This window comes from Caloenas nicobarica, chromosome 18 (genome assembly GCF_036013445.1).
Source record: "Caloenas nicobarica isolate bCalNic1 chromosome 18, bCalNic1.hap1, whole genome shotgun sequence".
Lineage (NCBI taxonomy): Eukaryota > Metazoa > Chordata > Aves > Columbiformes > Columbidae > Caloenas > Caloenas nicobarica.
The window spans coordinates 428,483-451,629 of NC_088262.1; the positions used below are offsets into that span (position 1 = coordinate 428,483).

A 23,147-nucleotide genomic window follows, 5' to 3' on the forward strand; every position below is an offset into this window, starting at 1 on the left:
CGACCGCGGCACCGGGAGGGCGGGAGGCACCGGGAGGAGCGCCGGGCGCGCGCGGTACGGTCCGCCGCGGGGGGGGGGCGGCTGCCGGTCTCCCCGCTCTGTGGGGCCGGGCGGCTGCGGAGCGCGGGGACACCGGAGGAGAACCGACGTTGCGCTCGGCGGCCGGGCGGGGGAGACCCGGTCCTGCCGGCCCGAGCACGGCCCGCTCCGCCCCGGCCCGCCCCGCTCCGGCCCGGCCCTCCCCGGGGCGGCGCCGCGCAGGAGCAGCGGGGAGCGGCGGCGGCTCCGGCGCGATGGAGGGTGGTGGCGGTGGCGGTGGTGGCGGCGGCGGCGGCGCGTACGGGGCGGCCAAGGCCGGCGGCGCCTTCGACCTGGGCCGCTTCGTGCAGCAGCCGCAGGTCCTGGCGCGCATCGCCAGCGCCGTGAGTCGGGGCGGGACGGGACGCGGCGGGACGGGACGGGACGGGACGGGACGGGACGGGAGAGCCTCGCACGGCCCGGCCTTCTCCTTCCTCCTCCTCCCCCCCCGGCCCGGGACCCCGCGGCCCGGCCCCGTTCTTCTCCCGCCGCTCCGGGACCCGCACTGCCCGGCCCGGCCTCCCCTCCTGTCCCTCCCTCCCGGTCCCCCCGTCCTGCCCCGGCTGAGCCCTGCCCGGGCCGGTGCCCCCAGCCCCGCCGGGCACAGGCAGCCCTGGACGGGGCTCCGGTGTCACCCACCGGACACTTGCTCCCGCCTCTGCAGGTCTTTGCCCTGATCGTCTTCTCCTGCCTGGTCGGGGAGGGCTACACCAACTTGCCCAGCTCCTCCAAGCTCTTTTGTATCTTCAACCGCAACGAGGACGCCTGCCGCTATGGCATCGGTATTGGCGTCCTTGCCTTCCTCGCATGCATCTTCTTCTTCATGGTGGACATCTACTTCCCCCAGATCAGCAACACCACCGACCGCAAGTACCTGGTCCTGGCGGACCTCTGCTTCTCAGGTACCGGCAGCCCTGGGCAGGGCTGTGCCTTCTGCGGCTGCTACAATGGCCGCCCTTGTCCCGTGACGTGGCTGCCGGTGCCTGGCGAAGGGAGTCGCTCCCGCCTGGCGTGCTGCCCATGGGCCACGCGCTGCCTGCTGAGAGCTCCGAGGAGCCGCAGGCAGCAGCGCGGGGTGGCTGCGCCGGCTGGGCTCCTGTGCTGGCCGGGCTCCTGTGCTGGCCGCTGGAGGGTCTGCCCTGGGCACCTGCCTGGGAGCCCCTCACACCACCTTCCTCCCATAGGTCTCTGGACGTTCCTGTGGTTCATTGGCTTTTGTTTCTTGACCAACCAGTGGTCCTGGACCCAGGCCGAGGACGTGCACATCGGGGCTGACTCGGCCCGTGCCGCCATCACCTTCAGCTTCTTTTCCATCTTCTCCTGGGTGAGTGAGGCCGCGGTGGAGCCCAGTCCTGCTCCACTTGGGAGGGAGCGCTGGGGGTTCCCAGGGCAGCCCTGACACCACCAGCCCCTCCTCTCCCCAGGGCCTCCTGATCACCTTCGCTTACAAGAGGTACAAGATGGGAGTGGAGGACTTCACTCGCAGCTACATCGACCCCAGCGCAGAGGTTCCGACTCCGTACTCCAGCTACCCCAACATCAGCCATGACAGCTACCAGCAGCCGCCCTTCACCCATACGGCGGAAACCCCGGAGGGTTACCAGCCCCCCCCGGTGTACTGAGCCCCTGCCTGCGGCCCAGCAGGGACGGCTGTTCCCGTGCAATTCTCTGCGGGTGGGACGGGAGGGACCTGCAACTTGATGGGGGAAGGTGTGTGGGGTGGCGGCTGCTGCATGTGAAGGCCACCAGGCTTTGGTGTTGGGGCGCGGGGGGGGCCTGGTCCTGCCGCTGGGACCCGCAGCTGGGTGTGTGGCGGGTGATTCAGCACGCGGTGGGTGATGTGTGACTGCTGAGCGTGACTCCGGGGAGGGTGGGTGTGTGGGGCTGGGCTCCTGCCACTGGGGAAGCAGCACGGTGGGTGTTTGCACCCTTGGCTCTGGCCCGGCTGTGCCGCTGCGGCCGCTGCCCTGGCCTGTCCTGGCACCGGTGCCTTTCCAGCCCAGCTGAACCTCCCAAGTGCTGGGCAGTCCCCCTCCTGCCTGCACCGCTTCCTGCACCTTCCCCGGCTGCTGCCGGGTGAGCTTGATGCCAAAGCCCTGTCCTGACTGTGAACTCCTGTGCTGTGCCTTCCCGCAGCCTGCGCTAGAGCTGCTGGTGCTCGGATGATGTGGGTTGGGGTCTGCAGGAGCAGCGAGCACTGGGGTCTCAGCATGGCCAGGGCTGCTCCAGGGGTCCCTGCACCCCACGCTGTCCCCACCAAACGCTGTCCCCGCAGAAGCAATGCCACTGTCCTGTGTCCCACGGGGGCTGTGCTGCTGGCTCAGGGGGTGTTTCCTGCTGCTGTACCTGTTGTGAAGCTGCTCCCAGCAGCAGCGTGCGGTGTGTGAGCTCTCGCTGCTGGGGCTGCCCTTGAGTTTGTCACTGTAGAGATGGAATAAAGTTTTTCACCTGGCCAGCACCTGTCTCTTCTCTGGAGAAGCGAACAGGGCTCCTCCTCTCCTCTGAGGGCTGGGGGGTCCAGGCGGGGAATTAGCAGAGCAGCCCCAGCCAACTGCTGTGCTGCAAACAGCAACTCGTGCTCCGGTCTATTTTTAGGAGAGCCCTCCTCCTGCTCCTCACAGTCTAGTTTGAGCAGAGCTCCAACCCCAGCCCAGGCTGCTGCTGTCCGTGATCAGCCTGCACTGTTTGCATGCCCTTAACTGCATGGAAGCCTTTTCAGAGCAGTCTGGTATAAACCACACACAGGCAATTTCATTAAGTTATTTATTAACCTAAACCAGTAGCAGTGCTGCCTTCCCTGTCCCTAAGGGAGAGCCCAGGCCTGGCACTGAAGTGCTTTGAGCACCACAATTGTCATCACTTCAAGGAACAAAGCAGGAGCAGGGGGGTTCAGACAGCTCGTCATGTCCCAGGTGGTGCCTCCTCCCAGCTGGGGGTGCAGGCAGAACTCTGCAAGTTACAGCAGGTGTAACAGCACAGGGACAGGCCGTGCACAAGCGTCCAGAAGGACAGCTGAGGGCCAGGCTGCTGCTACACGTGTCAGTTGAGAAGTTGTGCCACAGCTCTACGACAAGGATCAGGTTATCTCCTCAGACTGCATTAAAAAAGGAAGTGGCTTTAAAATACTAAGTTATTGTACATTGTCTTAAGAAATCTGGAATTTAGCAACAGTGCACAAGAGATAAAGAAACAGTTGCATTCACGGGCAAGTGAACCAGCCACCAGAGCCAGTCTGTACACGGGCAGAAGAGCAGCCAGGTGGGCGATGGAAGCCCTGCAGCCCAGCTTGCTGTCAGAGTTTTCCAGGACGTGTCAGTGTGGCAGCTTTTCCGTGTCCTGCGAAAAAAACTCACTTTTCGTCAGGCTCCCGCTTCCCTGGCAGCAGGTCCAGTTGATCCCAGTCTTTTCCAGCGCTCGGTGCAGAGGGACAGCTTGGGCTGGCAGGCAGAGCTCAGACAATTAACAGTTTTGCTAAAAGCAGGGGAAGCCACATCTGGTGCCAAGGAGCCGCAGCATTCAGCTTCCTTCTTCTTGTTTTTCCCTGTGCGGGAGCCCAGCAGTCAAGAAGCAAAGACCTTCTGGGAAGCAGCCACATCCAGCTGCTTCACCCCCATGGGCACATTCTCCTTGTTTTCTGACCCCGGCTGCTGAGGCCGCTTGCGGAAGTAGCAGGCTCGGCACACAGAGTGATACTTGTCTGCTCCTCCAATCACTTCAACCTGGAAGGAAACCAGGAGCGACTCTGCAGAGCCCAGGCCCCTTGGGGCTCCCTCTGGACCAGCAGGACTGGCGAGATGAAGCGGCTGAAGCGCTTTGTGTTCCAAGGGAACTCACCTCCCTCTCTGCTCCCAGCCGCTTGGTGTAGGAGGCTTCTCGGTAGCACTCCATGCAGACGGCATTCAGCTTCACCACGCTCTCTGCCAGCGGCACCAGGTTCAGGATGCTCCCGAAAGCCTGTGCCAGGACAGCAGGGGATGATCTGTCAGCTGGGTTCCGTGAGGATCCCAAAGTAGCTACTGTATTAAAAGAGTGTTTTACCTTTCTCTGGAAAGTCCCATCGAGAGCAGCAACAATGACGGTTTTCCCAGCATTGGCCATCGTCTCACAGAACTCCACGATGTCTGGGAACTAGGGGAGGAACAGAAACAGCGTTGGGGGAGGAAGGGGCAGCATTTCACTCAGGACCCAGCAGCACAGGCCCAGACAGCAGTACAGCGCACTAGGAAAACCAGATCTCCTGTGAAACAGACTCCAGTCCCACTGTCCCCAGCCTGCAGGGACTAGGGGAAGTGCTTGACTACACCAGCATGGTCCAGCAGCATCAAACTGCCCAGGGTATTTCTTCCCGCCCCCTCCCGCAGAGGATTCAGACCTCCTTCTCACAGGGTTCTCTGGAGAGGCTGGGCCCCACAGAGCTCTCCAGGGTCTGCCCTGGCCGTGCACTTACAAACTGTCCCTCGTCAATGCCGATGACCGCAGAGCCCAGCGCCTGCTGGTACACGTCCTTGAGGAGACAGGCTGGCAGGGCCTCCATGGTGCTCCTGCGGAAGGGCGAGACGGTGAAACCGGTGAGCCAGGCAGCGCGGCTGGGCCCGCAGGGAGGGTCCTGCCCCGGGGACTCACTTGTCGTGTGTGGAGACGCCGGCGGTGCCGTAGCGCGTGTCCTTGGCGTACTTCACCAGCAGGCACCGGTACTGGGCGAGCTGGAACCGCCGCACCCGCCGCATCAGCTCCGTGCTGCAACAGACGGCCGTGAGCGGCCCCGGGCACGGCCCAACCCCGGCCCGGCCCGCGCTCCGCCCCCCGCCCCGGGCCTACCTCTTCCCAGAGAACATGGGCCCGAAGATCACCTGGGGGCAGAACCGCGGGGGTCAGCGGGCGAGAGCGCGGCTGGGCGGGGGCACCACGCAGGCAGCCCCGGGCGCCGGCCCCCGCCCCGCACAGCCCGGACACCCCGGTACCGGCCCCGCCGACTCCCCGGCGCCGGCCCCACGGGCTCTGAGCGCCGCCCACGGCCGGTGCCGGCCCGTACCTGGATCTGCCCGCGCGGGCGGCTGGGCGAGCCGGGGTGGACACCGGGCACCGTCAGGCAGTTCATGGCTGCACCGGCGGACTGACTGCCCGCGCGCGCGCCCCTGCACCCCGGCGCCGCGCCAGCCAATCCAGAGAGGCCTCACGCCCACGCGCCGCCGCGCCAGCCAATCGGAGGAGGGTTCGAGCCATCTCGCGGCCGCGCCGGCCAATGGGCACACAGGCGCGAAAATTCTTTTTTCTTTTCGCGCATCTGCGCTCCGGCCCGCGCCGCCTTCCCGGCGTGCACCGCGCTCCCGCCCGGTGTTCCCAACCCGGCCCCGCCCCCCGGGCTACCAATGGGAGCGGGCCGGCCCCGCCCAGTGCCCCGCCCAGTGCCCCGCCCTCCGGGCGGCCAATGGGAGCGGGCCGGCCCCGCCCCCGGGCCCCGCCCCTGGGCCCCATCCCCGGGCGGGCAGAGGGCGCGGGACAGAGATCAGGATCGGGACCGGGATCGGGATCGGGACCGGGATCGGGACAGAGATCGGGATCGGGACCGGGATCGGGATCAGGACCGGGATCGGGATCGGGATCGGGACCGGCCCGGCCGCAGCATGGGCGGGTGGCGGGACATGCCCGCGGAGGTAGGGCCCGGGGCGGCCGGGTGCGTTTCTCCCGTCGCCGCCGCCCGCTGCAGCCGGTGCCGCCCGCAGGCGCTGGAGGAGCAGTACTCGCCCAGCCGCTGGTCCCCCCGCCTGGGCAGCGACACCGTCATCCAGGCCCACACGGCGGCCACGGCGGCAGGTGAGGAGCGGGCGGGGCCGGGGCCGCCGCTCGGTGTCCCAGCCCCGGCCCCGCGGGACGTGCCCCTCCCGCCGCAGGAACCCGGCGGGCCCGGGCCAGCACCCAGACCGCGCTGCACGTCCCCTACGGCGACGGGGACGGGGAGAAGCTGGACATCTACCTTCCCCCGGACCCCGCGGGCAGTAGGTGCTGGGCGGGCGGGGGGGCGGGCAGGGGCCGTGTTCCCCCGCTTAGCCCGGGCTGTGCTCGCAGCCTTCCCGGTCCTGCTCTACATCCACGGCGGATACTGGCAATGCCTGAGGTGAGCGGGGCTGTCAGTGGGGGGATCCCTTGGGAAGGGACCCCCCGGCTCGCTCTTCCCGCCCCCCTTCTCATGACCCCCGGCCCTGCTCGGGGTGCTCTGGGTGCTCCCAGGCTGGCCCAGCAGAGCCCAGCCCGCAGCCTGGCTGCTTCTGTCTCCACAGTAAAGAGGAGTCGGGATTCGCAGCCCCCCCGCTGGTGTCGCAGGGCGTGGCGCTGGTGGCCGTGGGGTACGACACGGCCCCCCGAGGTAGGTGCTGCCCAGCGGGGGCTGTGGCCACCCGCACTGGCCCGGTGCCCGCCCGACTCTGCCCTCTGTGCAGGCCACATGGACACCATGGTGCTGCAGGTGCGGCGCAGCGTCGTCTTCCTGGTGAAGCGGTTCCCCGCGACCAGGTGGGCACCACGCAGCTCCCGGGGTCCCCTCTGACCCCACGACAGCCGCTGTGGGGCCTCCACGGGAAACTGCGCCCGTGTCGTTCCTGGGTGGTTTGGTGCATGGAGGTGGCTGCGGCAGCAACAGGAGGGGGCGAGCGAGCCCTGTGCTGTGACGCTGTGACACAGGCTTCGTGTCCTCGGTCCAAGCATTGGGCAGTGCCTGTGTCCGTGTTCCCTTGTCACTGCACCAGGTGTCAGTCGATGGGCTGGGAAACATGTTTGAGCTGCTGCATTTGGGCTGCAGCGTTTACGGCTGCACCGTCTCCTCCGCGCAGAGTGGGATGTCCTGAGGCAGCAGCCACCATCACTCCCTGTGCTGGCTCATGGCTCCTTCTCTCCAGAGGCGTTTACCTGTGTGGACACTCGGCAGGGGCCCACCTGGCAGCTATGGTGCTGTCCACAGACTGGACGGAATACGGAGTGGTGCCGGATATCAAAGGTAGCACCGCCGTGTCCAGGTGCAGGGCCTGAAGGGGAACTGGTGTCTGCACCTGGGACGAGGCTGTCTCTGCTGCTGTGGGGGCTGCACGGCTGTAGAGCCAAGGACGTGAGGTGCCCCAGGCAGCTGCAGCCCAGAGGCACTGGGAGTGCTGGACTCTGGACTCCCAGACAAGCTGCCCCTGGGTGTGCGTGTCCTGCGCCCGCCAGCTGTGCACCGAGGCCTGGGGATGTGGGCACAAGGAGAATTCCTGGGTGCAGGGCTGTGCGGGTGCGGGAGCCGCAGGGCCCCTCAGCACCGGTGATTCTGCCCCCAGGAGCTGTGCTGGTGAGCGGTGTGTATGACCTGGAGCCCATCATGCACACCTACGTGAACGATGCGCTGAACATGAGCCGGTGAGCCCCACGCTGCGGAGACAGCGGCTGCAGAGCACCAGCGGCTCTGCCCCTGCCTGCACCCCCTGCCTGCGCTGCTGGCACCACCTGCCCCTGACCCAGAGCACGGCCAAGGACACGGGTGCTCGGCGGGCAAAGCTGTAGCAAGGATCCGAGTCAGCTGCCACCGTGGTGTCCTCAGGGAGGTCGCCTGCAGGAACAGCCCCCTGCTCTGCGTGCCCCCCGCAGCGCCCGCAGGCTGTGAGGTGCTGGTGGCCGTGGCCCAGCACGACTCCCCGGAGTTCCGCCGGCAGTCGCAGGAGTATGGGCAGGTGAGGCCCCAGCACCGCTCCGACCTGCTGAGCTGGGATGTGGAGCTCATATGCTGTATGTACGATTCTGTGACCGAAGCAGCATTTCTGCTGCTGCAGGGGTGGCAGGTGGGGGTTGGGGTCCCTCCCACCAGCGCTGCTCTCCCCACAGGCCCTGCGCGCAGCCGGCTGGTCTGTCTCCATGCTGGATCTTGCTGGCGTGGATCACTTTGACATCGTTGAGAAGCTGTCGGAGGACAGCTATGTCCTCACACAGGTAGGGGAGGAGCTCCCGTCCTCCCTTTGCTCTGTGTGCAGCCCAGACCAGCACAGGACAGCTGTGCTGAGGCGGCTGCGGGGCTGGCAGGCACCTCACAGGGCTTGGTTCCTCATCTCAGGTGATTCTGAACTTGATTTCAAGAGCTTGATGGCATGTCGGGAGCAAACCGAGCTGGGAACCACGGGCTGGTGTGGCAGCGGCCGGCATCCTGCCTGTGCCCTGCCTACACCCTGCCTGCGTCCTGCTGGCATCCTGCCTGTGCCCTGCCTGCGTCCTGCCTGTGCCCTGCCTGCGTCCTGCCTGCGTCCTGCTGGCATCCTGCCTGTGCCCTGCCTGCGTCCTGCCTGCGCCCTGCCTGCATCCTGCCTGCGTCCTGCCTGCATCCTGCCTGCGTCCTGCCTGCGTCCTGCCTGCGTCCTGCTGGCATCCTGCCTGCGTCCTGCCTGCGCCCTGCCTGCATCCTGCCTGTGCCCTGCCTGCGTCCTGCCTGCGCCCTGCCTGCATCCTGCCTGTGCTGCTGCTCCTGCTCCAGTGGCTGCTGCCTCCAGACACCCCGTGCCCTTGTGCCCCGTCCTGCCCGCAGCCAGGCAGAGGGCAGCACCAGTTGTCACTGACTCTGGCCCGGCTGTTGTTCTCTGCTGGGTGTTCCTGCCCGTCTGGAGCGCAGGGCTGCTGGGTCTGCAGGGCTCTGGACACCCAGGTGATGAAGTTTGTTCCCTTGGTTTCCTTTAAACTGCTTATTGCCAATACAAAATCAAACAGGAACAACGGCTGCCTGCTGTAACTCTGCACACACCAGACGTGGCCGCTGCAGAATCTTTTCCAGCGCAGAGCTCCCACCCTGCGCTGGGCTCCCCCTGAGACCGGCCCAGCTCTTTCTACAGGCACAGCTGGGGACTTGCCAGTGCAGAATGCAACAGGCTGGGCAGAGAGGGAGGCCCAGAGCTTGTGGCTGCGGGGAGGCTGTGGGACGGGGGTACACAGGCCACTGGGGCTGGGGGTGGTTGAGGAGCACACTGGGGAGCTGCCTGGGCCAGGCTGGGCTCCTGCCCTTGGGCCAGTCCTGGCCAGATCCAAACTTTGGCCCTGGTCCTGTGGCTGAGATGCTTCACGTCCTCAGGAGAACTTGCCCCTCAATGGGGACCTGTGGGCTGTGGTGACGTCCCTGCTGCAGTCAGGAGAGGAGCGCACTTGGGAGAAAACACCCTGCACAGCCACAGCGCTGCCAGCACACGTTTATTTTGTGCCCTGACCAGCCCTTGGGGTCTGTGTCCCCAGCAGCACCACTGCACACAAAGCTCCTGCACAGGAATAGAGGGTGCTTGCGGGGTTTGCCGGGTGATTGTCGAGGCAGGGACGCTGCCCCGGAGTCTGGGTGGCGGTGTGAGATGTGGGGTCCCCTGTCCCTCCCAGGAGGTGTGGGGCTCTCGCTCGGGGCTGGGCTGGGGTCCCCCAGTGCTGCATGTTGTGCTACAGCCGGGTGGGAACACGCGGGGAGCTCACAGGGGCTGGTCCCCGCCCTTCGCTGCTGGCTGCCAGGACAGGCTGGGACACCCCCAGGCTCCCAGCGGCTGCCTGGGGCGGGGGGAGGCTCAGGCTCCCCCTGCGCCTGGAGGAGTCGGGCGCAGTCCCAGGCCCAGCTTCTTCTGCCACTTCCTGGCCACAAACTCCAGCTTGTTCTTCGCGAGCTCGGTGTCACGGGCTGAGACGTCACGGTGCCAGACAGCACGCACGGTGTGTGCGGACCAGGGGAACACCAGGACACTGACAGCCTGGCCGGTCTCAGCCACCTCCTCCTCACTCACTGCCCGCAGGTGCTCGCAGAGCTCTGGGGGGGGCAGCCAGCCCCCCGCGATGTTCATCATCACAATGTTGGTCTCCACCGCCGCAAGGCTGATGGAGCAGAGGGGCGAGTTCAGCTCCTGGATGCCTGGGGGAGGCAGGGGCGATCGGTTGCCAGTGCAGAGGAGGCTGCAGCATTGCCCAAGCCCTGCCCCACGTCCTGGCTGAAGGGGGGGCCCTTTGCCCTCCCCCTGTGCAGCACCAGGGGCACCGCAGGGACAGGCATGGCATTGTCCTGGCACTCCAGCCAGACAGAGACCCCAGCAGCACCCTGGCCAGGCTGGAGATCAGCACGGCTGCTGGAGAAGGTGCCTGCGCTGCTGTGCCCCAGCAGTGCCGGCTGGTCCGGAGTGTGGGGGGATAAGGCCGGGCCCACTCCGAGCTGTGGCACAGGACAGGACCCGGCTGTTCAGCAGCATGTGGAAGCTGCACAGGTGGGCAGACAGCGTCAGGCTGTGGGTGCCTGTACCTCCCGGCGTGTCAAGGGCCCCAAGTACCTTCAGCGAAGCGGCGGGCGTTGTTGTGGTCTCTGCGCAGCGTCTCCTCCGCGTGCTCCAGCCCGATGCGGGCAGCAGCTGCCAGCACGCCTGCCTGCCGCATCCCCCCGCCCAGCAGCTTCCGCGCACGCCAGGCCTCGGCGACAAACCCGCGGCGTCCAGCCAGCACCGCGCCGGCAGGGGCGCCCAGGCCCTGCGCAGCCCCCAGGGTGGTGACCCCAGCTGCCCCAGGGGCTGCCCCTGCCCCTGCTGGGGACCTGACCAGGGATGGCCCAGCCTGCAAGGTGGGCACTCGGCCCGATGCCCCTGAGCAAGGGCAAGGCCTCAGCTTGTCCTGGTCCCATGTGACCCTGGGGACCCCTCCCCATGCGAGCACACCTTGGAGAAGCACAGGGACACGGAGTCACAGTACTGGGTGATCTGAGCTGGCTCCACACCCTGGGCCACCGCCGCGTTCATCAGCCGCGCCCCGTCCATGTGCACCCGCAGCCCGTAGCGGTCAGCGAGCCCGCGGACCTGGGGGAGGCAGAGGAACAGCTGGGCTGGGAAGGACCCCCGGGGCGGCTGGTGCCAACATGGGCTGCACTCCCAGCTCCTCGGCAAGGCCCGGGTGTCCCTGCGGGTCCTGCCAGCTGCTGGCTGTGGGTCCCACCTGCTGCAGGTAGGGGAGGGGCAGCACTCGGCCCCCTGCCGTGCTGTGTGTGTTCTCCAGGCAGATGAGCTCGGGACGCGGGTGGTACCGGCTGCCGTGGGCCTCGCGGATGAGCAGCTCCAGCTGCTCCAGGTCGAAGGTGCCGTCTGGCAGGTCTGGCAGCACCTGGGAGTGGACACCAGCGACCTGTGCGCAGGGCAGAGAGCAGAGCTGACGGGGACAGTGTGCGGGGGTCCCAGCGCTCTGCCCCTCCATCCCCTCCGGGTGCGCTCAGCCCCTCCATCCCCTCCGGGTGCGCTCTGCCCCTCCATCCCCTCCGGGTGCGCTCTGCCCCTCCATCCCCTCCGGGTGCGCTCAGCCCCCGCTCTGCCCCATGCCCGGGGCGATCCGGGGGATGCAGCTGCAGCCCGGCTCGTGGCCACCGGAGGGCAGCACCGAGCCGCCGCCCGCCCGCCCGCAGCACCCACCTGCGCGGCCCCGCCGTGCTCGTAGACGTGCAGGTGGGCGTCCCGGCCCAGGAGCAGCTGCCCCCCCCTGCGCTGGCAGTGGCACATCACTGGGAGGGAGAGCGGCCGTGAGGGGGGCACGGGCAGCGGGTGCGGGAGGGCAGGCGGGCTGCGGGGCTGCCCACGCTCTGTGGGGCTCCGGAGGTGCTGGGGCTGTGGGACGGGGGCCGCTTGCAGCGGCTGGAGGTGGGGAAGCAGCTGGGGGGCACGGCCTCCCCTCCCTGGTGCACACACATGGCTGGGCTGGAGCGGAGCCCGCGCTCCCACACGGCGAGTCCCCACTTGTGCGAGGGCAGGAACGTGAACCGGGTAAAGGTTAACGGAGCGGAGCGGGGGGCAAGGGAGGTTTGGTCAGCTGCAGCATGAAGCAGGGATCAGCTCCAGGGGCTGAGTGGCGTCGTGCTGCTCCAGATTTGAGGTGGAGGGGGCCAAGGAAGGGGCAAGGAGATGCACCAGTGTCAGACCGGACCTGCTGCCCACAGCTCTCCCCTGCAGCCGCCCAGGCAGCTTCCTGAGCACGAGTGGGTTTCTCCTCGGGACGGCGGGGGGCAGCGGGGCTGGTCTCACCCTCTGCGCCCTCTGGGACGGGGACATAAAGGTGTCCCTCGGTTTGTGACCTGCCCCCCCGGGGTGCAGGGAGGAGGGCTGGGCACACCGCGGCACTCACCGGCGATGAGGTTCGCCATCGTGGCCGTGGGCACAAAAAGAGCCTCCTCCATCCCCAGGATCCCTGCGGCCAGGCGCTGCAGCTCTGCAGGGGAAAAGTACGCGGGGTTAGGTGGGTGTCTGCTGGCCCTGGCTGAGTGTGGGGGGACAGCCAGGAGCCCCCCAGGTCCGGGCTGCCGCCCCCAGACCCTCCAAGCCCCCTAAGCCCCGCTCTGGGCTGGGGGGCTGCAGGCAGGGACCCCACTGCGGGGGGTCGGTCCCTCATCTCTGCCGGGTCCGGGGGGGGCCCGTCCCCGCCGCCCACCATTGACCGTTGGGTCTTCCCCGTAGTCGTCGTCGCCCACGATGGCGCGGGCCATGGCGCGGCGCATCCCCGCGCAGGGCCGCGTCACCGTGTCGCTCCGCAGGTCCACGGTGCGCGGGAGTCCCCGCGGCTGCACCGGCCCGGCCCCCGCGGGCAGCCGGGCCCGCCGCCCCGCGCCCCGCGCCGCCAGCATGGCCGGCACCGCCCCGCCGCAAGGGCTCCCGGGCGGGGGCGGGATCGCCGCCCGGCCCCCGCGGCGGGCGGGGCTGGGGTTGGGACCCGCGGCCGTGGGCTGCGCGACCGGCGGGAACAGCGGGGCACGGGGCAACGGCTCCTGCGTGGGCACCGAGGGCGCCCCGGGGCTGCCCCGCAGCGCGGCCCCCGCAGACCCTGCCCACCCTCCGTCCGTCACCGCTGCCCAGCCCTGCACCCGCTGGGCCCCCGAGCCGCAGTGCAGGGACATGTGGACGAGCCGGGGGACACGAGTGGGTGCAGCTGCAGCCCCCCCCGGCTCTCCCGCAGCCCCTCACTTTGCCGGGGGCGCCTGTCCCTGCCATCCTGCTGGAGCAATCGCCATTCAGCACAAGGCCGCCTGCACCCCTCGGCCGTGGTGCTGCGAGGATCCACGAGTCTTTCCACGGGCCCACGGCGTCACGTGCTGAATGGCAATTGCTCCCGCCACGCTGCTCCAGCTGCTGTTGTGGATGGCGCGGGGTGACCTTGCTGCTGGGAATTGACTCCAGCTTCTGGCTGCGTCTGCCCTGGAAACAGCTGACATGCCGCCGCGGGCTGGCATGTCCTGCAGCAGGGCCGGTGTTGGCTGTGGGCAGCTCCACAGCTTTCTGCACACTCTGCACCAGGGAGGTTGCTCAGTGGTGTCTGGCTCCTGGCAGAAATCCCCATGGCCCCAGAGCAAGGGATGTGCCCAGCAGAGCAGTGGGACCCCTGCCTTCCCCCATTGAGCTGGTCCAGCCAGAGGCTGGTGATGTGCCGTGGGGCAGACCCAGCCCATGGCCACAGGGCTCTGCTGGGAGAGTCCGGGCCGTGTCCCCCGGTGCTGAAGGTGGGGAGGGGGACACAGCTCTGCAGCACTCAGCACCTCTCCTGGCACTCGCAGGGGGAGCAGCAGGACAGGTGCCACCTTCCATTCTTAGGCCACGTGCTGCCTGGCCCCTGCCCGCCTGCGAACGTGCCACGTCGCCGCCTCCTCGTGCACGCAGCCTCCTCAACAGCCCCTGTCCAGCCACCTCCACCGCGGCTCCCGCTGTGCTGCTGCCTTCCTCCCGCCACGGTGTGCCACCACACAGCCTCAGCCCCCCCAGCCCTCCTGCCACCCGAGAGCCCCCGCGGCCGTCCCGTCTGGCTGCCCGCACCGTGCTGCCTGCACCCCTGCATGGGGGACTCATCGCCACCTCCCACTGCAGCCGCATTGTCAGCCCCGCAGATGAGTGAGCCATAAACAGTTCTTCATGGAGACGTTTTTCACACGCAGGGCCACATGTTAACAGTTTTTCTTTATTTACTGCCTCCATTTCCTCTTTGTTCCAGGAACTTGTCCTCCAACTTCAAGCTGCTCATGATTAGGCAAAAAGGCCTCTAATCTCCCCGATCTGATTTACCGTCACTGAGAGCAGACGCTTCCCGTTACTGGCCCTGGACCTGGGAGCATGGACAGCCGAGCTGTGCTGAGCCTCTCCTCCCCAAAGCTGCCCCGCTGCACGCGCTGCCTTCCCAGCAGCTTCCTCTTCCAGTAAGCACTGGGCAGCGCGGCCGGTCACACTGCAGGTGAAGGGCTGGGGGGAAGAGCAGCTGCGGGGCCCTCGCCCAGGGACCCCACTGTGTCAGGGGCAGCTGCCCCGGGGCAGGGCAGGCTCTGGAGCTGCTTTCTCTGCTCCCTCAGGGAGGGCCAGTTGGCTGGAGCATCCTCAGCCACGGCCTCAGCAGCCGCTCCCCATCCAGTCCCGCTGCTCCTGGCTGCAGTGCTGTGCCCGGTGTGGGGAGGGCACCTGGCCCAGCCGTGTCCCTCATCTCAGCCCGTGCGAGCACTGGTCTCAGAGACCTGAGGGGTGGCTCGGGGCTCGGTGCTGTGCAGCCCCCCCAGCAGCCGGGGCAGGGCCGGGGGTCTGTGGCCGCACAGGGTGCTCTTTTGCTGGGAGGCAGCCACATGCTCCGCAGGACCCTGCAGCGCGGCAGAGCCTCCTCTGCGGAGCGCCACGTCCTGCAGCCCTGCGCTCTGCGCTGGGACCTGCCTCAGGGGTCCTCCCAGCCACTCGCACCCAGTGAGCCCCCCAGCTGCACAGGGCCCCCGAGGGCTGTGGTGTGGGCTCAGGGGCCAGCACTGGGGCCCATGGCAGGAGGCCACGTGCGGGGCTGGCCGAGCTGAGGCAGCAGGCGTGTGGGCAGCAGGCGGGCAGTGCTGGTGCCTGGCCAGTGGCTCGGCGGTGGGCTCAGCCAGCGGCTGGGGGGGCTCGCCTGGAGGCTGTGTCATGGATCCCTCAGCTGCCACTGGCCAGCATTGGCCAGCAGCTCCTGGCCCCACCGAACGTGCAGCCGTGGTGAGCTGAGCTCATGCTCCAGCAGTGCCTCCCCGGGGCTAAAATTAGCAGCCTGGCTGGGGATCGAAGCCCAGGTCCCGCCGTGGAAGATCGGGTTTCCCCCCACCCTCCCTGCCACAGGCCTGGCAGCTGCCGGGGCGATTCCCGGAGCCGGCCGGGCTCCCCCTGCCCCGGCCCCACAGGCAGCCCTGTGAGCAGCTGCTGCCAGGCCCTGCCTGCTCGCCTGGCTGCACGTCCTGCCCCCAGCCCTGGGGCTGAGCCCCGACACACGTCCTCTCTGCGGGTGCCTGCGGAGGGGCTGTGGGGAGGCACGGTGACCCGTGCCCGTGTGGCTGTGCCTCCTCGGCCATCTCCAGGCAGAGGCCGAGCCATCGCCCCTGGCACTCACGGCTGCCCCGGGAACGGGGCTGTGGGCTGCAGGCACAGGACTGCTGGTGGTGCAGGAGGTGCCCTGAGTGTCTTGTGCCGGGCGCCTGGGGCTGGCAGCCACCCCAAGTGCTCGCTGTGAGCTCGGGAGTGTTTTCCTCCTGGGCTGCCTTGGCCCTGCAGCTGCTCTGCCTGCGCTGCCTGTGCTGCGACCGCCACCGCTCATCCTTGTGGGCTGGGGCTGGCTGAACCGGAGGGCCCCGCTTCCACCCGGGCAGGAGGGAGCCACCATCAATTATCCTTGGAGGGATAGGAGCCGCAGAGCCAAGTGATTTCCTACTGTCGGGAACCGTGGAGCAATGCCTGGAAGTGCTGGGACGTGCTGGGCTCCTGGCTCAGCCTGCCAGGGCACAGCCAGACCTCCAGCGTGCTGTGCCGTGCCATGCTGTGCCATGCCATGCCGTGCCATGGCCAGTGCCAGGCCATGCTGGGCGTGCAGGCGGCACCAAGGGATGGGTGCCGCCCTCTCTGCCGGCCCCAGCCCACCACCATCCTGGTGTCACGGCACCACTGATGTTGGGCCCAGGCTCCTTGGCGCGTGTGCCAGCGGCTGCTCACACACGTGGTACCCAGACGAGCCCGAGCCCAGAACAAACCATCGACGGCCCCATTGTGAAGCAGCCGGCGGGCAGCACTTCCCCGAGCTGGTGTGGTGGCACTGCCCGGAGGGGGCCGGTGCGGCAGCAGGCGCGGCGCGAGGTTCAGCTGTGACTGTGGCTGCGGTGCAGGGCTGGGAGCTCCCATGGGACACCTGCATGGGGCACGCTGGGCAGAGCCCCTGGGCAGGTGGCAGCTGCTGGCTCCGGTCCCTGGGCTGCCCGGGGTGTCCGTGCCCAGGTGGCGGGAGCCGGGGCTGCTCCGGGGGCGCCTCCGGCTGCCGTGCGCAGCGTCCCGGCCGTGCGGGCAGCCGAGCCAGAGCCCGAGCCGGCCCGGGAGCCCGGCGGGTGCTGCTGGTCCCGGGGCTGCGGCCCGCGGGAGCGCAGCGCAGCTGGTGCGGTGCCGGCCGGTCCCCCCCGTCCCCAACCTGCCGGGGCTGCTCGGGTGACCCCTCCCTCCGCCGGCAACAACTTTTCCAGTAAAACCACCGCAGAAATCCCGGCTTCCCGACAGGCCCGCCCCTCGGCCGCCGGGGGGGGCGCGGGCCGCCCTTAACCCTTCCCGGCCCGGCCCCGCGGCCGCCCGGGCCCCCAGCGCTGCCCGGGCCGGTGGCTCCGAGCCCGGCGCCCCGCGGAGCTGCGCAGGGGGCTCTGCCCACCCGCCCCGGGCCGGGGCTGCCCCTGCTCCCCGGGGGTGCAGGATGGCAGCGCTGGAGCAGCCTGACCTGCCGTGCATGGGGAACGCGTGGGAGAGGGTGACACGGACCCCGGGCCGGTGGCCTTTGCACCCGTGTCCTGCCCAGCGTGGTGGACCCCAAGCTCTCGGTGCCAGTGGTGCTGTGGGAAGGGACCCCAAGCCCTTGGTGCCAGCGGTACCACGGGTTTCCCTTCTCAAGGTGCAGCTGACATTGAGGGAGCAGGGACTGAACTGCACAGTGGGGCAGAAGGAGCATCCCGAGGGCCACGGAGCTGGAGAGCCATCTGGGAAAAAAGCCCCTCTCAAGGGGAACCCCAGCATGGCCTGGCCTCTGGGGCCACGGGGCAGAGGGGCAGCGGGGGGGTTGGGTCCCCTGGCCGGTCCTGCCAGGTGGGCAGAGCTGTGCCCACAGTTCTGGTCGTGCCCTGCCTGTCGCCAGCCCTGGTCCCACGCTGGCTGCTGCACTGGCCAAGCCAGGGCTGAGGTAAGTGCTGTAATTGTTTTCTCTGTGGCCCGAGATGAATAATTGAGAGGTCTTTGAGGAGAATTAATTAGCCCATTTATTGGCAGTAAATGCTTTTCTCCAGATGATGAAATAGATCCTGAGCCACACGTGGGATGCAGGTTGCTGAGGCTACCCCAGAGCTCAGTGGTGCCAGGTCCGCAGGCCATCCGTGCTGATGCCCTGTGCCCACCGCGGGCAGGGTGCCGGTGCTGGCTGCTGCGGCCTCCCCAGCCACCGGTGCCTGGAGCTCCCTGCGCCCATGGCCAGAGGTTTGCGTGGGGAGCCCGGCGTGCGTGGGAGCAGGGACACCACAGATGGTCGGGGTCCTGCCCCAGCCCCACGCAGAAGCTCCTTCCAGGCTGTTCTGCACAGAGCGGACTGGTGAATCGCACTGGGACAGCCCCGGCCAGCCCTGGCAGAGCTCTGCCCCACGGTGTGTCATGGCACAGCACAGGGGGGCCGGTCGATGGCCCCAGGCAGAGCCTGATGCTGTCAGTTGAGCCATGCTGCCTTCTGAGCCAGCCCTTGGTCACTCATCGCTGGCACGCCAGTGTCCCCATGTACCCGTCGGATACTGGTGCTGCTGCGGTGGTGCAAGGAGGGCAGAGCTAGTGCTGCAGCATGGGACCACTCTGTCCCCCACCATGTCCCTGTGGGTTCCTGCTCCCTCCCGGCTCACAGACCGTCCTGGGAGTCCCTCCCTGTGCAGACCCCGCTATGTCCCCTTGTGTCTCCTAGGCTGCCAATGTGGTGCCAGCTTGGGGCCTGTGGCCTGCTCCACCTCCTCCTCCTTCTCCTCCTCCTCCTTCTCCCCTGGGTGTGAGGGGAAGGGCCCTGCATGGCCAGAAACGCTTAAACAAGGATTTCCTTGTTGCTGCACGAGCTGAGCTGTTTGCCTTGCTCCCAGGCCAGCTGTTAATGAGCTTTGGCAGGAGGCACCGGCAGCCCCAGCCATTGGATTTCTATAAATCAACCTGGTGCTGATGCGTGGAGCTTGCTGGGATGGAGCTGCTCAGCCTCCACACACGGGACCGCCACGCACGGGACCGCCACGCACGGGACCGCCACGCACGGGCTCGCCAGGGCTGTGCACGGGGGGCAGCTGCAGCCACCCCCGCCGGCGGGGCTGGGGCTGCTCTGTGACACTGCAGCACGAGTGCCTCTCCTGGTTTTGGAGCAGTTGGATGAGCCGCTCCTGGGTTTGGGGCCAGGCAACTGTGGGGGCTGTGGGACCCCGTGGGCGAGGAGCGGCTCCTCGGGGAGTCGCCGGCAGCCCCTGGGCGAGGAGCGACCCGGGAGGGGCGGGGGCGAGCTGCTTCCCAGCAGGCAGGTCCGAGCGGCCCCTCCAGCTGTTCGTTTCCAGGAATGGCAGGAAGAGTAAAGCAAAATAAAGCAGCTTCCCACAGCCAAGGTCCTGCCGTGTCCTGCTCAGTGCCTGTGTCCCCCAGACCCGGAGAGGCCACTGGGTGCTCAGCGTGCTGAGGCAGGGGCGGCTTTGTCCCCCTGCCCTGGGGTGGGGCCCACAGCTGTGCCCCCTCACCAGGCACGCCATGCGCCCTGCGTGCCCCTGCCCTGGGCTGCCTCAGGCATGCAAAGCACAACAGGCAAATCACCCCGTGCTCCGGGAAGCATCGCTGCAGCTGTGGCTGGTGGCTACTGCAGGGCGGCTGGTGGCTACCGCAGGGCAGCTGGCCCCTGCCGGGAAGCAGCGCTGCGGCGGGGCCTGCACGTGGACCCGGTACACCGGCGCTGCCTGCAGCAGATGTGTGCGGCTGCTGCTGGCACAAGGGCTGCCCGGTGGGTTTGTCTGAGCTCACTCATGTTTCCTGCACGTTGGCCAGTGAGTCCACCCGCTCCAGTCCCCAGGGCCAGCCCCGGCCGGCAGGGCCGAGGCAGAGCCCCGGGCAAGCGGGGTGGTTGGGCAGCAGCAGATTTGAGCAGAGGAGGGGGCTGTGGGGCTGGGCTCAGTCTCAGCTGTGGGGGTCAGTGGGGCTGAGGCTCTGGGGACGTGGTCGTGGGAGGACATAGGACAAGCCCATGAGGGTGGGGGCACATGGCACATGTGGCCGGAGCCGATACTGGGTCCCGGCGGGGTGGGCTGGGTGTGGGGGGGGGCAGCCCCTGCTCCGGCAGCCCCTTTGCCGCAAAGCTGCCAGGAGAGCGGTGAGGCTGCGCTGGGCGGCTGGCCTGGGGCTGAGCCACCAGTCTCTCAAGGTGACGTTTCGGTTCCTGCTCTGACTGTGCTTCCCCCTCATCAAGAAACCCCTCCACTCTCACTCTGAAAGAGTTTCTGCAGCATGTGGAAAGCAAGAGAAGCCCCAGCCCCAGCACGGCCCTGCCGACTGGGGGTCACCCGGCTGCCGGGAAAGCCCTGGCCCCTCCCTACCTCCCCTCCAGCCATAGCCTGCCCCTGGGGCTGCAGTAGCCCACAGCGGGACAGCCAGGCCAGTGGTGTCCCCTCAGGTCAGCGGTGTCCCTCCGTAGTGACCCTGCAGCAGGATGGCATCGGGATGGTGGTGGGGCCAGCAGGCGGGTGTCTGCCGGGAGCTGCCCCTCCGTCCGTGGTCACACGGCTCCGTCCGTGGTCACACAACCCTGTCCGTGGTCACACAACCCTCTCCATGGTCACACACCCCTGTTCATGGTCACACACCTCTGTCCGAGGTCACACACCCCTGTCTGGCTGGTGTCCCCCGCTCAGTCTGGGAGCTGCCAGCACTAATGGGGTGGGATGTGCCCGGTTGGGCAGAGGGAAGATGCTGCTGCTGTGACTGTGCACCCGCTGCGGCCGGGACCCGCCACGTCCCTCTGCCAGCACCTGCTTGTGGGCGTGAGTGCAGCTGGGGGCTCCAGACCGCAGCCGACCGCCGTGGTGACAGCCTCCAGCTGCCACGGTGCTGAGCACAGAGCACAGGCGGCCCCGGCGAGCCCACAGCCTCACGGGGACCCGCTTATGGCTGGGGCAGCTGTGTGGGGCACTGGGGTGCGCAGCTCTGTGCATGGGGGCACCCTGGGAACGTGGGCTCATCCGGCCCCTCGCTGGCTGTGTGGCTCCTCGCTCCTCGCCGCAGGCAGGGAACCTCCTGCCCAGTGTCTGCCTGCACCCCGGCAGCTGCTGCGCTGGGAGGAACGGGAACCCCATGGGAGTTGTGTAAGAAGGAGGGACCTGCACAGCCAGGAGGGCATGGGGGGCCCTCTGTGTGTCGAAATTCCATGCTCTTACAGAAAAGCCCCTGGGCAGAATTCCTGACAGGGGTGATTCACCCCCGCTGGAAACGATGACTTTGCTCCTCCAGTAAACACTCTTGAGCCCAGCAAGTGCCACTGCGCCCTCGCCACCACCAGCACCCGCTGCGGGCAGCGCCGGGGGTGCCGGGCGAACTGAAGGGGCCAGGGTCAGCAGGGGCCGAGAGCTGCTGGGCAGTGGAGCCGCAGGCGCCAGGTACAGAACTGACGCCCTGGGGCCTCCCCTGCCCCGGCTGCCGCCAGATGCCGGCGTGGGCCAGCACCTGGTCCAGGTGTTTTGGGGGGACTGTCCCCCCAGGCGAGGGCTTGTGGGGCGGTCCTTTCCAGGAAGCGTGTGCGAGGGCAGCCAGGCTGCAGCGTTCCCGACAGCAGCTCTGGTTTTAATAGCAGCAAATCAATGGATGCCCGATTCCGGCCAGAGCAAACTCCTGCGCTTCCTTCCCCAGCCTCCCCGGTCATGGCTGCCCCGCCGGGCACAAACCACCAGGATGGGAGCCCTGGCCCTGGTGGCTGCACATGTGCCCTGCCTACTGCACCCCGCGCCGGCACTGCCAGCACCCGGCCGGCCTGGCGCGGCTGCACTGTGCGGGGAGGGGACAGGGGAGCGCGCTGGTCCCCAGGGCCCCTACCCAGTCCCGGCTGTGCCATCCATCCTACAGCCGGTGCAGGTGCTACCGGCAGGGCTGCCCTGGCCAGGCATTCCCAGCTGCTCCCGGCTGCGCTTCCCCCAGCCCCGCGCTGTGATTCAGCCCCCCTTCCCCGCGGGGTTTGCACAAACCTCCCTGCTCTCTTTGTGCTTGTTTTGAGAACAGATTAGTCATGGGTCTTTGCTGGCTTCCAGCAAACTGCACAACAGCACCATGGAAAAACGAGAACAGCAAAGTGATGACTCAGCAGGGCTCACGCTCCCATGCCTTGGGTGCCAACTGTCCCCTGCTCCAGCACAGCCCCGGGCACCGGCAGGGACCACCCAGCACATGTGGCAGCCGGGCCGGGGTGGGCGATGCGGGGAAGGGGAGCGTGGGGCAGTGCCTGCCGGGAAACAGCGAGGGGTGAGCAGGGGCTGGGGGTGCTGCCGGGCTGGACAGCAGATCCCCAGGGTGCCCGGGGGTGACGGGCCCTTGAGTGCAGCTCCTGCCCCGTCCATGAGCCCCGTCCCGTGCCCGGCAAGGGGGGGTTCCCTCCATCCTGCCAGCACCTCGCTGCCCCGAGCCCTCCCCAACACTTGCTGGCTGCAGCATCCTGCTGCCAGCAGCGCCAGCTCAGCGCCCAGCGGTGCTGCATGGCTGCAGGGGCTGCTGCGGCGCAGAGAGGCTGCCGGGCCCTGCTGGAGCCGCAGGGCCGGGGTCCCCAGTCCTGCCAGGCTTATCCCACTCTCCTGGGCACCAGGACCCTCCTGGCCAGCACGTGTGCACCAGGGCTGTGCCGGTGCCAGGAACTCCTGGGCGGGCCCTTACCGTAGGTCGCACCTCGCTCTGCAGCCCTTTATTGCCCTGCTCTGGCTGGTTGCCCAGCGGCACGGCGCTGCCAAGTCTCTGTGCCAGGTGGCTTATCATGATCCCATGGCGCTGGACACCAACTGATGTCGGCTGCCAACGATGAACAATGTAATTGCTGGAATTACAGTAAAGTGCTCCCATTCCCACTCGTTAAATGCTGAGACAGGGCCCTTGGGTCCTTCTAGGGAACATCTGCTCCAGCTGTGCCCTCTGCCAGCCACATGTCCCGTCCTCACCCCACCCATCACCTCCACCCATCGCCCCCCGCCCGGCTCTGCCAACAGACCTCGGGAGCTGTGGGACAGGCACAGCCCGCTGGGCCCGGGGGGACGTTTTGGCCCCCCAGCATTGTGTCCTGGTGGGGAGGGGGCAGGTGGGAGCGGCAGCACCAGCCCCACGGATCCAGGTCCTGTGTCCAGGAGCCTCGTCCCCAGCCGCGTGTGTGGTGTTGCTGCTGCCTACTCCTGTGCCGGGGCCGCGGCCAGGGCTGACGCGAGGCCAAGGGATGCTCCAGGGCTGGGGTTTGGCACCTGCCCACACTGCTCTGCCAGGTCATCTGAGGACTCTGCACTGTGCTGGGCAAACACACCCAAGGCAGCTGGCAGCCTGCTGCCCGGAGCACCCACGGGGACCTCCGGTGACGTGCCATCGACGTGCCCAGCGGTGGCGGCAGGAGCGGCAGGCGCCGCGCTGCTCCCTGCGTGTGCAGGTGCAAGAGCAGCGTGGGCCTGGACTGGGGCCACTGGAGGGGAGTAGGAGAGGGCTGAGCATGGGGAGGGTGCCAAAACGGGGCCTGTCCTTGTGCTGGCACCTGCTGCCCACCCTGGGGACGGTGCAGACGGCACTTGGCAGTGGGATCCACTGGTCCCAGTATGGGGCAAAGCGAGGGCTGCAGGACGTGGGCCCCGGCACTGCCAGCGCTGGGCTGCTGCTCCCTCCGCTTGGCCGTGTCCCCAGCCAAGGGATGGGTGGGGGGGCCTGCGGCTGCCATTGCCACAGCAACACGGCTTTGTTTGAAACCTTCCTCTCAAATGTCAAGACTTGCTTCGGCTTCCGTCTGCTGCTGCTGGGATGAAAACTTCCTCCCGGGCTGTGGAAATGCAGTGGGGGGGTTTCCACTCT

The 23,147-nt window shown here is 68.0% G+C and overlaps 4 protein-coding genes across 5 annotated transcripts; 2 read left to right on the forward strand and 2 right to left on the reverse strand.

Annotated features, from left to right (window-relative positions):
• Nucleotides 1–233: 233 nt before the first annotated feature.
• SYNGR2 (synaptogyrin 2) lies at nucleotides 234–2,076 on the forward strand. Its single transcript, XM_065647705.1, has 4 exons — nucleotides 234–422; nucleotides 743–980; nucleotides 1,263–1,402; nucleotides 1,503–2,076. Exons 1-4 carry the CDS (start codon nucleotides 294–296, stop codon nucleotides 1,698–1,700), a joined length of 705 nt encoding a protein of 234 aa, XP_065503777.1. The 5' UTR covers nucleotides 234–293; the 3' UTR covers nucleotides 1,701–2,076.
• A 751-nt stretch (nucleotides 2,077–2,827) lies between these two features.
• TK1 (thymidine kinase 1) lies at nucleotides 2,828–5,186 on the reverse strand. The gene is made up of 7 exons (XM_065647965.1): nucleotides 5,111–5,186; nucleotides 4,897–4,928; nucleotides 4,702–4,815; nucleotides 4,526–4,619; nucleotides 4,117–4,206; nucleotides 3,913–4,032; nucleotides 2,828–3,797 (listed from the first exon to the last, which is right to left on the reverse strand). The coding sequence occupies exons 1-7, from the start codon at nucleotides 5,174–5,176 to the stop codon at nucleotides 3,639–3,641; spliced, it is 675 nt and encodes a 224-aa protein (XP_065504037.1). The 5' UTR covers nucleotides 5,177–5,186; the 3' UTR covers nucleotides 2,828–3,638.
• A 361-nt stretch (nucleotides 5,187–5,547) lies between these two features.
• AFMID (arylformamidase) lies at nucleotides 5,548–8,788 on the forward strand. 2 transcript variants are annotated; one of them, XM_065647970.1, is made up of 11 exons: nucleotides 5,548–5,732; nucleotides 5,802–5,892; nucleotides 5,970–6,074; nucleotides 6,145–6,193; nucleotides 6,357–6,442; nucleotides 6,516–6,588; nucleotides 6,972–7,069; nucleotides 7,386–7,464; nucleotides 7,646–7,775; nucleotides 7,927–8,031; nucleotides 8,153–8,788. In XM_065647970.1, the coding sequence occupies exons 1-11, from the start codon at nucleotides 5,703–5,705 to the stop codon at nucleotides 8,180–8,182; spliced, it is 876 nt and encodes a 291-aa protein (XP_065504042.1). In that variant the 5' UTR covers nucleotides 5,548–5,702; the 3' UTR covers nucleotides 8,183–8,788. The 2 variants fall into 2 exon arrangements, with proteins under 2 accessions (XP_065504042.1, XP_065504041.1); XM_065647969.1 differs by having other exon boundaries at nucleotides 5,548–5,892.
• A 496-nt stretch (nucleotides 8,789–9,284) lies between these two features.
• Nucleotides 9,285–12,702, reverse strand: LOC135995907 (uncharacterized). Its single transcript, XM_065647523.1, has 7 exons — nucleotides 12,502–12,702; nucleotides 12,199–12,282; nucleotides 11,493–11,581; nucleotides 11,026–11,211; nucleotides 10,752–10,889; nucleotides 10,374–10,566; nucleotides 9,285–9,964 (listed from the first exon to the last, which is right to left on the reverse strand). The coding sequence occupies exons 1-7, from the start codon at nucleotides 12,692–12,694 to the stop codon at nucleotides 9,627–9,629; spliced, it is 1,221 nt and encodes a 406-aa protein (XP_065503595.1). The 5' UTR covers nucleotides 12,695–12,702; the 3' UTR covers nucleotides 9,285–9,626.
• Nucleotides 12,703–23,147: the final 10,445 nt, after the last annotated feature.

Bases quoted from the DNA above. Each gene is read 5' to 3' on its own strand.
- AFMID (XM_065647969.1), top strand. From the start codon at position 5,703: ATGGGCGGGTGGCGGGACATGCCCGCGGAGGTAGGGCCCGGGGCGGCC. The intron at 6,589-6,971 runs GTGGGCACCACG...CCTTCTCTCCAG, and splicing joins AAGCGGTTCCCCGCGACCAG to AGGCGTTTACCTGTGTGGAC. The intron at 7,776-7,926 runs GTGAGGCCCCAG...CTCTCCCCACAG, and splicing joins AGTCGCAGGAGTATGGGCAG to GCCCTGCGCGCAGCCGGCTG.
- LOC135995907 (XM_065647523.1), bottom strand. From the start codon at position 12,694: ATGCTGGCGGCGCGGGGCGCGGGGCGGCGGGCCCGGCTGCCCGCGGGG. The intron at 11,582-12,198 runs GTGAGTGCCGCG...TCTCCCTCCCAG, and splicing joins GATGGCGAACCTCATCGCCG to TGATGTGCCACTGCCAGCGC. The intron at 11,212-11,492 runs GTGGGTGCTGCG...CCCTGCGCACAG, and splicing joins AGCACGGCGGGGCCGCGCAG to GTCGCTGGTGTCCACTCCCA.
- TK1 (XM_065647965.1), bottom strand. From the start codon at position 5,176: ATGAACTGCCTGACGGTGCCCGGTGTCCACCCCGGCTCGCCCAGCCGC. The intron at 4,620-4,701 runs GTGAGTCCCCGG...GCCCTTCCGCAG, and splicing joins GGCGTCTCCACACACGACAA to GAGCACCATGGAGGCCCTGC. The intron at 3,798-3,912 runs GTGAGTTCCCTT...GTTTCCTTCCAG, and splicing joins GGCTGGGAGCAGAGAGGGAG to GTTGAAGTGATTGGAGGAGC.
- SYNGR2 (XM_065647705.1), top strand. From the start codon at position 294: ATGGAGGGTGGTGGCGGTGGCGGTGGTGGCGGCGGCGGCGGCGCGTAC. The intron at 423-742 runs GTGAGTCGGGGC...CCGCCTCTGCAG, and splicing joins TGGCGCGCATCGCCAGCGCC to GTCTTTGCCCTGATCGTCTT. The intron at 1,403-1,502 runs GTGAGTGAGGCC...TCCTCTCCCCAG, and splicing joins TCTTTTCCATCTTCTCCTGG to GGCCTCCTGATCACCTTCGC.